The sequence below is a fragment of the Carcharhinus amblyrhynchos genome, chromosome 7 (genome assembly GCF_965287045.1).
Source record: "Carcharhinus amblyrhynchos chromosome 7, sCarAmb.v2.hapA, whole genome shotgun sequence".
NCBI lineage: Eukaryota > Metazoa > Chordata > Chondrichthyes > Carcharhiniformes > Carcharhinidae > Carcharhinus > Carcharhinus amblyrhynchos.
Genome location: NC_137330.1, coordinates 86,407,454 through 86,422,380, shown reverse-complemented (window position 1 = coordinate 86,422,380; position 14,927 = coordinate 86,407,454). Strand labels below are relative to the sequence as shown.

The 14,927-nt window shown below is 42.2% G+C and overlaps 1 protein-coding gene across 1 annotated transcript in view; it reads left to right on the top strand.

The window, feature by feature from the left end:
* The window catches only part of LOC145345104 (3',5'-cyclic-AMP phosphodiesterase 7B-like), a 136,052-nt gene that overhangs the window by 98,087 nt on the left and 23,038 nt on the right, over window positions 1–14,927 (top strand). The window contains exons 6-7 of the mRNA XM_080192717.1: window positions 6,890–6,985; window positions 12,132–12,232. Of these exons, the coding sequence (XP_080048843.1) occupies window positions 6,890–6,985; window positions 12,132–12,232 (197 nt within the window). The remainder of the gene's footprint in view (window positions 1–6,889; window positions 6,986–12,131; window positions 12,233–14,927) is intronic.

The following is a 14,927-nucleotide window of genomic DNA, read 5'->3' as shown; positions in this document are numbered from 1 at the left end:
CAGTCTGCTATGAGGGACCTTGTCAAAGGCCTTACTGAAGTCCATGTAGACAACATCCACTGCCCTACCCTCATCGATCATCTTCATAAAACTCAATCAAGTTAGTGAGACAACAACCTTCACTTCACAAAACCATGTTGTGTCTCACTAATATGTCCACTTATTTCCAAGTAGAAGTAAATCCTGTCTCGAAGAATCCTCTCCAATAATTTCCCTTCCACTGACGTAAGGCTCACCGGCCTGTAATTACCTGGATTATTCTTGCTAAGCTTTTTAAACGAAGGAACAACTTTAGCTATTCTCCAATCCTCTGGGACATCCCCTGCACAGTAAGAAGTCTCACAACACCAGGTTAAAGTCCAACAGGTTTATTTGGCTTCATGTTTTGAAACCTATTACTGAGCTTACCCCAATCCAATGCCGGCACCTCCCCTGTAGACTGTGAGGATGCAAAGATTTCTCTTAAGGCCCCAGCAATTTTCTCTCTCACGTCTCTCAGTATCTTGGGATATGTCCCATCAGGTCCTGGAGACTTATCTACCTTAATGTTTCTCAAGAATCCCAATACCTCCTTTTTGATCTCAACATGAATCAAATTATCTATACACCCTTTCCCAGACTCATCATCCACCTTTGGTGAATACTGATGCAAAGCACTCATTTAATACCTCACTCATTTCCTCTGGCTCCACACATTGATTTCCTCCCCTGTCCTTGACTGGGCCAACCATCTCCCTGGCTACCCTCTTGCTCTTTATATATATGTATAAAAATCCTTGGGATTTTTCTTACTTCTCTGTTGGCCAATGATTTTTTGTGACCCCTTTTAGCCCTCCTTACTCCTTGCTTAAATTTCTTTCTACTTTCCTTGTATTCCACACTTGCTTCTTGTGTTCCCAGTTTCCTCGCCTTGACAAATGCTTCCTTTTTCTCTTTGACTAGGTTCACAATATCTCTCGTTATCCAAGGTTCCCAAAACTTGCTATACTTATCCTTCATCCTTACTGGAACGTGCTGGTCCTGAATCCCTATCAACTTACACTTGAAAGCCCCCCACATGTCAGATACTAATTTGCTCTCAAACATCTGCCCCCAATCTACATTCTTCAATTCCTGTGTAATATTGTTGTAATTAGCCTTTCCCAATTAGCACCTTAACTTGAGGATTACACTTATCTTTATCCATCAGTACCTTAAAGCTTACTGAATTGTGGTCACTGTTCAAACTGCTCCCCTACTGAAACATTGACCACCTGGCCGGGCTCATTTCTGAATACCAGGCCCAGTATGGCCCCTTCTCTAGTTGGACTATCTACATTTCAAGAAGGGTACGGACTCCGTAAGTTCATACAGTTTTATGATTGGTATCATGATTGGTGAAAGCTTGGAGGGCCGAAGGGCCTGTTCCTGTGCTGTTCTTTGCTCTTTTGTTCTTTTGCACTAGAGCATGCACTAATTTCAGTATCCATTTTAGTGAGAAACCTTTGCCTTCTTCGGGAACCTGATTAAACATGGCAAACAGTGTTCCCGAACAGGCGCTGGAGTGTGGCAACTAGGGGATTTTCACAGTAACTTCATTGCAGTGTTAATGTAAGTTTACTTGTGACTAATAAATAAATCAACAAAAACAACTGTGTATCATCTTAACCAATCAGACTGAAGAGTTCTTAATGTGGCACTCAGGATGTTTATGCTAAATCGGTTAATTTAATGCCATAACGTTTACAGGAAAAAAAAGAGAGAAAAAGATAATAAGAGAGGATATTTAAAAACTTCCTACAATAATTAAAATCTGAAGGAATGGAACTCTGGACTTGTAAAAGTAAATTTTAGCACCAATGGAGACACAACCTAATATGACAGTTTCTGTGAGGCTATGTCTGTTCTTAAATAGGTGTTCTGTCCAGTCTTGGTAAAGAGGGCAACGGTGACCAGTGAGGTACAAGAGGCCACCTTTGAGAATCCATAGTGATCATTGTGCCCAGTTCCAGTACATTATGGATTTTCAGTCAATACTTTGTATTTTTAAAAACCAAACAAAACGTTGCAAAAATTGGCTGCCCAAGGGCTACCTGACATTTTTTGTTGATTGATCTGACTCCCATGTCTCAAGCAGGAACAAAAGGAGCGTTCCAGACTACTGTTGCATCAATGCCCATCCTTGAAATTAATCAGTGAGGGTATTTTCAAATTCAGTGTGTCACTCCAATATAAAGACACTAGCTGTCTGAGGTGTCAAACAACAACAACACATGATGGTTGGAGTAAACGGACACATTACCCTTTTGTTTGAAAAAAAGACTTTGAACTTGTGGAAGTCACATAATGAAGAAACCATTTTGATTGTCTGCTTCTGAACCAGCAGAACCCACCTGCAGACACTGTTTGCCGACAGAGGGAGTGTTCCACCAAAAGTCATCAAACAAGCTGCAAGTCATCCACACAGCACAGCCAATGTAATTGATTGGCATGGTGAGCCAGTAAGATCGTGAGACAGGCAAAAAACCAGGTTCATGCCCAGTTTCTCCCCTCTCGCAATCTTATCGGACCCCGTTGCAAGGCTAATTTTAATATTTATATCACTACCTAATATGATAAGTGAGCCCAGGGCATAATTATCCGGGATCACTTGCCTTAACGGCCTCACTGGTGGAGGTCCTTTGTGGTGAGGATGACATATCATCCCAGGCAACAGGGAACAAACATCAGTGGGAGGTCATTGAGGTCCCCTAGGCATTCGAGGGCAGGGGTGGGCTCCATTCACTCCCCCTACTGGCACTACCCACTGGGCACACTAGCACTGCCAGCCTGGCACTGCCCACAGGGCACTGGGCTGACCCAAGTGGCAGGGCCTAAGAGGAGGGTGGGGCCAGAAGGGGAGGCAGTGCATGGGGAGCTGCGCAGTCTGCATCAGACATCACCGGGGCAGTGGTCAACTGGGGAGGGTGAACAGGGACAGTGATCAACTGGAGTGAGGGGAGTCAGTGATGGCAATCGGCCAAGGGGGCAAACAGGGGTATCAATTGAACAGGGTGGGTGTGTAGGGGGCAGCATTTACTGGAAGGATGAACAGAAGTAGCGATCAATGGAGGGGATCAGGGGCGGCAATTGGCTGGTGGGTTGTCGGGGGCAGTGATTGGCTGCGGGTGGCTCAGGGGGGTGCAATTTTTGTGGGGTGGGGGTTCAGTGTCCGTGGGGGAGTAACAATCTCCCACTGTACTGTGTACTTTTGACAGCTAACGCCCAGTAGCATTCAGCAGCTGGCTTCTCAGCGTGAATAGGCTCCATTCACTCCCCCTACTGGCAATAATTACACTTTGCCTCCTTTTTTCAATGTGACAAAGTTTGATTTATTCTCCCGCTGAAAAATAGAGATGAAACTTTCCCATTTTCACACTTGTTCGACACTTAGAAATTTTTTAGTAAGATTGCCCCCTCATGGTATGCCTGAGGTCACTGGGGCCTGGACAACTGGAGCCCATGTACCAGCGGGGAGTTTCAAACCTTTGTGAACATCGCATCATTCATGAACAGCCCTGTCATCCGTCACCAAATGGTTTGACTGAGCAAGCAGTCCGAGTATTCGAAAACAACATGAGAAAACAAATGATGGACTCTTTGGAAATGTAGCTTGGATGTTTTCTTTTCAATTATAGGACAACACCACTCATGACAATGGAATACTCACGATGGAGCTACTAATAGGCCGATGCCTTCGGACCAGGCTTAGGCTTACTTGCCTGAGTTTGGGTGGCAAGCTCAAAGAAAAGCAAGAAGCCCAAAAATGGGGCTACATTGGACATAAGCCTGACAGGACCTTCAAACAGAAAGACAATGTGCACTTACAGAATTTTGAAGATGGCTCCCTGTTCATCCCAGGATTTGTCCTTTCAAAAACAGGATCAATGTCATACATGGTAAAGACTTAGGAAAAGACTGAAAAAAAAGGTCGATTGCCTCCGCTGTCAAGAACATTTCGCAGGGGTGACTGCTGCACCGGAACACCACCATTGGCACCATATACACCAGCCTGCAGATGAGAAACTCCATCCTCGGAAAGCCCAAGTGTGGTCTACAAGGACTCAGCCTCAGAAATGGAAACAGAGGCAGCAGAATCGCAGTCAGTAATCACCAGCAAGGACAAGCCCCCTGTAGTAGCCCTTCAACATTTCACAGGAAAGAGACATTCTCGCAGTCAATATACGCTCCCCTGAGCAGACCCTGCAAATGACAGAAATGAGGCCGTGGGCCAAATGACAAAAACGCCTCATCACCATAGGAACAAGGAGGGAAACCCTCAAATTCGGACGGGGAGGGCTGTGTTAACCTCCACAAGTGCCATGGAGAATCTCTAATACATCTCCCTGTAGGGCTTGTTGTATATGAGTCCTCATGGTAATAGCCTGCCCACGTGGAAGTCATCACTGGAATCCTTCATAAAATAGACACCGGGAAGGGTTTGCAGAACTATTGTCCCAGATGGATGGGGCATGTGTATCTATAACATGGAGTAGTGGCTAGATTTTGTATTTGACAATAAATATCATTCTTTTCTGGTTAGGCTTCCTGGGTTATTACACTGTTCAAATTTATAAATTTGAACTTGAACTCCCGACAATCTCTTAATGAGCCTTTCAGGTGTTGATTGGTCTTAACTGGAAAGAAAGCAGGATTCCTGTCCTACCCCGCCTCCCCCTTGATGATTATTGCACACTGCCTGGCACTGGCATTTTGGGTCCTCCTCCCACCTTTGCCTCTGATCCTGGCTTTGAGAGGACCCGGAAATTAGGGTCCATGTGTTTGAGTGCTAAATCTCTCAGCAAGATAGAAGCATAGCAAAATTTCTGGAGGAGCAGGGCATCTCGGACAACCGCTTCCTAATCTCTGTGTTTTACTGCACATGTATGGTCACTGGAAGTTGTGGTCTGATTTATTCATTAATAGCAGTGAGCTCTGAAAGCTTCACTGTTATCTTTACTGCAAAATCTTGGCTAATTGATAACTTTCCGATTGCCATATGAGCCAATACATATTGTGTTAAAATATATCTACCAGCCCATCTCCCCTTTTCTGAGAAAGGATGTCCTTTTTGGAGGAGGGGTGTTCTTGCTCTCGAGGGAGTGCAGCGAAGGTTTACCAGGCTGATTCTGGGGATGGCGGGACTGATGTATGAGGAGAGATTGACTAGGTTAGGATTGTTTTTGCTGGAGTTCAGACAAATGAGGCAGGAATCTCATAAAGACTTTTAAAATTCTAACAGGTCTAGACAAGGCAGATGCAGGAAGGATATTCCTGATGGTGCGGGAGTTCAGAACCAGAGATCACAGTCTAAGGATTCAAGGTAGACCATTTAGGATGGAGGTGAAGAGACATTTCTTCACCCAAGAAGTGGTGAGCCCGTGGAATTCATTACCACAGGAAGTAGTTGATGCCAAAACATTGAATGTGTTCAAGAGCAGCTAGATATAGCACTTGGGGCAAGTGGGATCAAAGGTTATGGGGAAAAAGCAGGATTAGACTATTGAGTTGAATGATCAACCATGATCGTAATGAATGCTGGAGCAGGCTCAAAGGGCCAAATGGCCTCCTCCTGTTCCTTTCTTCTATGTTTCTATGTTTTTATGCAATTCATCCATATCCCTGAATTCTAGCCATCTCCCTCACAGTTATGATCTCGCCATGAAATTTGACAAGCGGTACTTGTTTTTAATGGGGGAATGAAGTGGGGAGGAGGAAGTTGTAATCCACCTTCCCTGGCAGGAACAGAGTGAGAGGGCAGTTAAGATATCCGTGCAAGTCCTGTTCCCACCATCTTAGTTTGGACCTTTTCTAGGGGCCAAGACAACAAGCGTTCTCCTTCAGGCCTCATAATAAATCTAGGTTTCTGCTGTCTCAGACTTCACCCACCTGCAAGTTGGCTTAAGTCTATTCTTCTCCCCCATGGCTTTATTTATGTTCGGATAGTTTATTCTGATACCACAAGTCCAGGAAGAGGTGATTCAGTCCTTCATATCTGTGCCAGCTCTCTGCTATATTAATTTAAAATTTATCCATCTACTCCACTTTCTTGTCATTGCTCTAAAACTTCCTCTGATTCAAACATTAAACCAACTTCAGTACTTTGAGTCAAAGCACTCCATCTTCCAGTAGATGGACTAAGAAGAACTCACTTTACTTCTGGGCTGTTCTAGTTTTTATTCCTCTTTCAATCATCAACAAAATTGAAACATAAAAACTGGAATTCTTCAGCGGTTCACGCCAGCAGGGTTCTCCGGTCCTGCCGGCAGTGCACCCCTGCCTGGGGTTTCCTGCAGGCGTGGGGTGGCATCAATGAGAATTCAATTGGGGTGGCACGGTGGTTAGCACTGCTGCGTCACAGCTCCAGGGGCCCAGGTTCGATTCCGATCTTGGGTCACTGTCTGTGCGGTGTTTGAATGTTCTCCCCATGTCTGCATGGGCTTCCTCCGGGTGCTCTGGTTTCCTTCCCCAGTCCAAAAGTCATACTGGATAGGTGTATCGGCCGTGCTAAATTGTACTCGAACAGGCACCGGAGTGTGGCGACGAGGGATTTTCACAGTAACTTCATTGCAGTGTTAATGCAAGCCTACTTGTGACTAATACATAAACTCTGCTTTACTTTAATTCCCAGTGATGGCAGCAGGACCAGAGATTCCCGCCACTAGCAAAGCACCACCTCTCACCGGCAGTAAAAATGGGGTTGGGAGGCTGGAGAATTTTGCCCAGTCACCTCTCTATCTGGGAATAATACTGTGCATCAGTATAATCCTGATAGTGTAGGATGACCCTATAATTCATTGCTTTATTAAATGTCAGTGCTAAACTGTGGACTGTATTAACTAATTGATAAGGAACTCTTCCTTTATTTCAGGGAATAGCCTTGTCACCCTGTTGTGTCACCTGTTTAATCTCCATGGTCTCATTCACCACTTCCAGTTGGATATGGTAAAATTGCACAGATTTTTAGGTAAGTCAAATAAATGTATGGAAATATTAAATATATTAGATGTAGCAAGTCTAATATTATTGCTGAAAAATTGTTGACTTTTTTTAATATAAGTGTCACGAGAATGACAATGCAGTGCTCACAAAGGCACTTGTTTCTTGAATGCTGTAGGTGCTTACATTGCTACCTATGTGCTATAAAATGGGGGCACCTCATTTAACTAAATTACTGGTGATTATTCGTTTCCATTGCAGTCAAAGGAATTAAATATCAAACACTGCATATAATAGCCAACCCAATACCGCCTGTTTAGCATGACTGATCAAGACAAATTTCTGTCCTCTGGTTTCTCTTAGAGGACTACTGGTCATCTTTAAATGAGAACTGACTGGTGCTTTCTTAAATGGCAGAAGGAAGATGTAATGGCAGAATGCCAGCAATCTATGATGTTGTCCTGGATTTTCAGGAGGTGCTTTGGGATGTGGGTAGATCTTTTCAGAGCTAAGGGGAGCCTGCCAGTAAAGTATACTGTCAGATCAGCTTGAATGGTAGAAATGGACAAGATCTTGTTCAGCTGCAGTTGGGTAATTGCATACAGTTTGGGCACTCCATTGTAAAAAAGATGTAAAATCCATGGAAATGTTACAATTTTAATTCACTAGGATGTTGCAGCCGATAGTTATGAAGACAGACTTGTGAATTTGGATCTTTTTTCCATTCAAACTGAGATGTTTAATGGGTGACTTGATAGAAATGTTTAAGATTATATATCATTGTTATGAAGTAATTAATCTTGGTTTGTTTCCAATTATGAGAAAGATAGTGATTATAGTCAGCTAAATTGATTTGGATCTGGAGCATTGGTGGGCAACCAGCTGCCTGGGGGCCACATGTGGCCCTTCTGAGTGCAGTCATGAGGCATTTTGTTGGCTGTTGCCCACGCGCAGGGTTGCCACATTCCACTGATTTTCATCCGCATAGTTTCTTTCCTACCAGTGTGACTGAAGTAATGCACACATACAGCAAGTGAAGTGAGATGTATGCTGATTGCATGCAACATTACCTGCGAGAACCACACTCTGCATCCAAAATATAAATATTTATTTTGTCTTTATCATTTGAAGTTGATGGTAGTTCTATTAATATGTAACTGATTCAGCATTTTCTATTACTCAGTATGAAATATGCATGTATTAAAGTATTTAATTCTATTCATGGGGCCATGATTGGTAAACAAGCCTGATTTCAATCTTGCTGCCCACTGAGATGAAGGAGGGCCACTCATGCTACCCACTCACTGCTCTTGAGCCACAGTAGGCTAGACTTGGTTCAACTACACTTTCTCGCTTAAATACATTAGTGAACGAGTTGGATTTTTATAACAAATTTAACAACCTCGTGGATAATTTTACCGATCCCAGTTTTTTTTTATTGTGAGATTATTAATCTGAATTCAAATGCTCAAATTCTATGGTGGATTTGAATTCATGTTCTCTAGATTATTAGTCACAGTCACTGCACTAATAGATAGTAGTGGAGAAGCCACTGACAGATTTCTCAACTAGTACATCGAGGAAAGAGAGCTCATTTGGCTGTATTATATCGAAGGTGAATTTGAGCACAGGGGACCAATAAGGTGGAGAATGAAATTCTTACATGCAACTGCAAAATTTAAATATAGCAAACATATCATCTACGTCTCGAAAATATGCAAGGGATAGGAGGTTAGATGTCATTCTATTGAAGATGCACTTCTCATAGAAACCAACAAAGTTGCAAAAATACAGTGTTACCATGGGATCCCCTCTAGGCCCAGTTCTAGGAAACATCCTTATCGGTAAACAGGACCCAAGTACAAGGCAGCATGTTTCTTTTTTCAGCAGTGCTCAAAGTTCTCTCCTACTGAATTACTAACAGAGCAGGAAGATGAGTTTCATGACAAAATGAACTTTGAAAAGGTATGAGGGGGAGATAGGAGAGAAACTAGGGAAAGACATATTAAAGGCTGTAGCAGATAGATTTGGATTGGTGGGCACTTCAGCCCAGTTGAGGGTATTAGGCTTTGGGGCACATGATAATGCATGGTACACATGTGTACCATGTTTAGAACTCTTTACTGCCCTGTAATGTGGAATACCAGCACCCGATGTATAACAACATAAACAGGGCAAACGCAAACCTTTATACCAACTTATAAATTTGTCAAAAATTCAACATACTTTTTTTGCTTCTTTTTGGATTGGATTTGCATTTGAGAAGAAAAATAATTAATGTGCTGCTGATTTTGGATGGACATTATTTTTGTGTTGGACATGACCAAGGTCAATATTTATTTACACTGGTCAGGCCACGTTCCTCTAAAAGTGGTTCAGTGTTGCATGGAAGTAAATTGGGTTGATTTTGTTTGTGAGGAAGTAGATTTGTGATTGAATATATCATGCTTTTTTTAAAAGATGGCCAAAAGCTTGATGATAGGAGTCAGTTCATCCCTTGAACTACTGGTTTTTCTTCTCAGCCATGTGGCCACAGGTGGATACAGTGTTGAAAACAGGCAGTTCCCTATCAGGGAAGACAAAATCAGAGATCTGGTGACACCTCTTGAAGATCTAGTCGCTGATTCAGAGTGGCATTAGTGGAAGTTTGAGAGGAGTTTACATGGTTACACTTGCTCCATAATCCTGCAGGGAAAAGGCTGAGGAAGATTAATCTCTCATTTAAAAAAGAACTAGTTTATAATCTGATAAAATATCATGCAATCTAGTTTCATAACTCATCTTGATTCTGCCAGATAACTAATTAAAAACAAACATGAAAGGAGCAGCAGCATGGTAGCAAAGTGGTTAGCGCTGCTGCTTCACAGCTCCAGGGACCTGAGTTCGATTCCTGGCTTCCATCACTGTCTGTGTGGAGTTTGCACATTCTCCTCGTGTCCACATGGGTTTCTTCCAGGTGCTCCGGTTTCTTCCCACAGTCCAAAGATGTGCAGGTTAGGTTGATTGGCCATGCTAAAATTGCCCCTTATTGTCCTGAGATACGCAGGTTAGAGGGATTAGTGGGTAAAATATATAGGGATAAGCGGGTTAGGGCCTGGATGGGATTGTGATCGGTGCAGACTCAATGGGCCGAATGGCCTCTTTCTTGGGTGGCACGGTAGCACAGGGGTTAGCAGTGCTGCTTCACAGCTCCAGGGACCTGGGTTCGATTCCCAGCTTGAGTTACTGTCTGTTTGGAGTTTGCACATTCTCCTCGTATCTGTGTGGGTTTTCTCTGGGTGCTCCGGTTTCCTCCTACCGTTCAAAGATATGCAGGTTAGGTTGATTGGCCATGCTAAAATTGTGCCTTAGTGTCCTGAGATGCGTAGGTTAGAGAGATTAGTGGGCAAAATATGTAGGGATATGGGGGTAGGGCCTGGGTGGGATTGTGGTCCTTGCAGACTCGATGGGCCAAATGGCCTCTTTCTGTTCTGTAGGGTTTCTATGATTCTATGATATGGTGGATGGTGAATGTAAAAAGGAGGATGTTGACATTCTAGGACATGTTGAGATAAAAGGAGAGGTGGTATTGGAGGTTTTGAAAAACATTAAGGTGGAGATGTCCCCAGGACCAAATAGGGTCTATGCCAGAATACTGAGAGAGACGAAGAAGAAATTGCTGAGGCCTTGGCCAAAATCTTTGTATTCTGTTTAGCCACAGGCGAGGTACCAAAGGATTGGAGAATAGCTAACATTGTTCCTCTGTTTAAGAAGGGCAGAAAAGACAATCTGGGAAATTACATGCCTGAGCCATACATCAGTGGTGGGAAAATTATAGGAGAAGATTCTTAGGGACAAGATGCACTCACATCTGGAAGAGATTAGGCTTATTAGCAATAGGCAGTATGGTTTTGTGAAGGTGAGTCATGTCTCGCAAACTTGATTGAGTTCTTTGAGGAAGCGACAAGAAATATTGACCAAGGCAGGACAGTGGACGTTGTATAGATAGACTTTAGTAAAGCCTTCGATAAGGGTTCTCATGGCAGGCTGATACAGAAGGTGAAGTCATGTGGGATCCAAGGTGAGTTGGTAAGATGGATACAGAACTGGCTTGGGCATAGAAAGCAAAGAGTAGCAGTGGAAGGGTACTTTTCTAACTTGAGGTCCGAGACAAGCAATGTTCTTTAATGCTGGGGCATCTGTTCTTTGTAACATTTATAAATGATTTGGAGGAAAATGTAGGTGGTTTGATTAGTAAATTTGCAGAGGATACAAAAATTGGGGGAGTAGTGGAAACTGAGGATTGTCAGAGTATATATATCAGCTAGAGACCTGAGCAGATGGAATTTAACCCATGAGGTGATGCAATTTGGAAGGACTACTGCAGAAGGAAAGTATACAGTAAATGGTAGAGCCCTTAGAAATTGTAGCATACAGAGAGATCTAAGTGTGCAGATCCACAGTTATCTAAAGGTGGCAATTCAAGTGGACAAGGTGGTCAAGAAGGCATACGGCATGCTGGCCTTCATCGATCGGAGTGTTGAGTATAGGAATTGGAAAATCGTGTTGCAGTTATATAAGACTTTGATTAGGCCGCATTTGGAGTATTGTGTACAATTCTGATTGCCACACTACCAGAAGGATGTTGGTGCATTGGAAAGGGTGCAGAAGAAATTTAGTAGGATGTTGCCTGGTTTGGAGAATATGGACTATGAAGAAAGGTTGAACAGACTTGGATTGTTTTCATTGGTGCATCTGAGGATGAGGAGGGACCTGATTACAAGGTTATGACACGCTTGAATAGTATGGATAGTCAATCTTTTTTCCAGGGTCGAAGGATCAATTACTTGGGAGCATAGGTTGAAAGTAAGAGGAGGAAAGTTTAAAAAAGATGTAAGGGCAAGTTTTTCACATAGAGGGTGGTGAATGCCTGGAACAGGCTGCTGGAAGAGGTGGTGGAAGCCGATTCTATAACAACGTTCAAGAGGCAACTGGATAGATACATGAATAGGCAGGGAACAGAGAGATATGAACCATGTAGAGGCAAGAAAATATTAGACAGGCATCTGTGTCGACACAGACTTGGCCAAAGTGTCTGTTCTTGTGCTGTACTGTTCTTTGTTATTTTTATGCTTGTGCAACTACTGCTTTAGAGTTTTTACAGTGTTAAATTTGTACATTTTTATTACAACCAGTTATGATTCAAGAGGATTATCACAGCCAAAACCCATATCACAATGCTGTTCATGCTGCTGATGTGACTCAGGCAATGCACTGCTATCTGAAAGAACCTAAGGTATGAATGAATCTTATTTACAGTTAACTACAAACGAAAAAAAGGCTTATAAAGAAACTTATACAATGGCTAGACACAGTGCAGCATTAGCCGGTATACAAATTTCTTTCCAGCTCATGTGGGCTTCAGATGTGTTTTAATTTGCATCTATTGGCACGACAAACTAGAGAGAGCATATCCCTGAAACTGACACTGAACAGGGCAATAGAAATAGACTTCATGTAATTGGACACAACTATGCCTCAATATTTTTTCTGAGGCAGGCACTTGTCTGAGTGGAAATCTAGGCTTTTATTTCCTTATCACAGTTAACAAGTTCAGTTTAGAGAAAATGAGGGAACAGGAAGACACATCACTGTTGGAAATTTTATTTAAGCTTGAGCAACACTACAGCCCTAAGCCACGCTCCAGAAGGATAAAGTAATAAAAATGGGGCAATAAGAATACTAGTCTGAACTGGTCTTGAACTGGTCAAAATGAAATGTCAGTACAAACTGGGAAATAAGAATGCTGGTCTGAATTGTTGAGTGGAGGTTGCAGAAGGCTATCAGTTTGGAACTGGGAACCAATTGCTCAGTGAGGACATTGGAGACTTTATCACGATTTTGAAAAAACTTTCCATCCATTGTAATTTTGGAGAATTTCAAGAGAGAGTATTTCAGGACAGATTTGAGTGTGGTTTACAAAGTGAATGTATTTGCAGTAAATTGCTGACATTGCCAAAGTTAACTTTGGAGATAGCTTACCAAATAGCATTGTGCATGGACTCAGTGGAATGTGACTTGAGAGAAGTAAGAGTTAACAATTGCCATTCTACTGAACTGCCACTGAGTAACCAGGAGAAACAAACGACAGCAGTTAATAGTGGCCGATATACAAAAAGGTCCTGTATTTAGACCAACATTGGGCACAGAAGTGTCCACTTCTGAACGCACAGTACTGCCACTGCAAGAAGAAGTGTCATCCAGCCAAAGCACATCAAAAAAACGTAAACATGAAAATGCTGGCTGGAGGAAACAACAGTCACTGCAAACAATTGTCAAATAGCACCAAGGTGATGAAGGGCCAATTGAGACTGTACAATATGAAGCAAAAGGATGTCTATTGGGAATTTGTATGGTATTGTCGTCCAAGTATCATTGGGTGGAGCTCTGGTAAACAAGAAGGTTGACCGTGGCCACCAGTCAGCATAACTCCTGAATCACTATACTATCAAAAGTTGAGCCAGCATCAACTGGTGAAACTATGCATAAAATTCTGAAATTGTGAGAAGAGAAAATCCTCATAATGCAAAATGTGTCGGTTCCGGTCACATTCAAGGAGCAGTGTACAAAATTGCCCATCGTTGTAATGAAGGATAAAAACCAACCTTCTTTAAGAAGAAACAATGCTTAAGACTGGGATTTTCTAGCCCTTCCAACCAGCGGGATCTTTCAGTCACACCAAAGGATTCCCCTGCAGTGGGATGGACGAGGCATGCAAAACACCGTAGATATCAATGTGGCCTATAGATCCCAAAGGCATACGATGGTGAGCTGCCTTCGCCATTGGGAAACATTACAGGGGAGGAGGTAGAAATTCCCATCCTTACAAGAGATGCTAAATTGTGAGGACAAGAGTTTGTTTGGCTTGTGATGTGAAAGATGGAATTGACTGCAGATTCAAAACTGAGAGATATGCTGATGAGCTGCATGAGTTGATTAAATCCAATAAGATTTGACGACAAACTCAATGTTAAGTAGCTGCTATTAGAGAGAGATGCCTTTGAAGCAATAGGAAATTAAATTTAATGGTGGATTGAGCTCATACTGATCGCTTCCTTAAGTATCTGCTGCAAACAAGACAGAATACTAAAAATGTCTGGAATACTGGAAACTCCTGACACAATTATGAGCTCTACCTTCATTGTACATGCATACAGTTTTCATGTACACAAATAAAGCTTTTAGGCAGTGTCAGGAATCACAGTGTTCTGGGACTTACATAGTCACCTGAATGCAATAAAGAAATCTTCCCCAATCTCTTTGGTCTACAGGGGATAGAAGTGTTGTGTCAATTTGTGTACTTGTCTCATAGTTATATAGATATTTAAATGTCATGTTATTACTGTAAATCTCAGAGCAGAGTCGAAAGTGACCTACCTCCAGCTAAAAATGTAAACAAAGTAATGATCATTATAATGACTCAAACCCATTTCCACAAACAGTCTCATAGTTTACCTTAAACATGTTTAAAATTGATTCTTGTGTTAATATAATGTTGTTTAAAGGTTATTGGCCACTCTTGCATGTAGCTATGTTTATGGGTTTGCAGTTTAATTTAACTGAAGTTGAGAGAAATTGCAACACTAGCTGGTAACCGCTGTTGAAATAGACACCTAGCCTCCAAAAGACATATCAGGTTGTCTTATTCATATTTTGTGAAATATGCATTCACTGGAGTAAAGTTAGATCAAGAAAAGCTGAAGTTCACTCTGAAGTGATTCCAGAACAGGGTACTTGTTGATCTATTTGTATCAGGGCTTTTCATTGTATAAAATATAAAGCCCTAGAAGACTTATGTTAATGGCCTAAACCTCCATGTTAAAGCTTAGCGTTTCTGTTAAAAGCATTATTTTTGTAAAGCAATTTTAAAGGCAATGAAGAAAGGCCTAGATAATTAGACTGAAGTGAGCTCTTTCAAAACTTGTTCATAA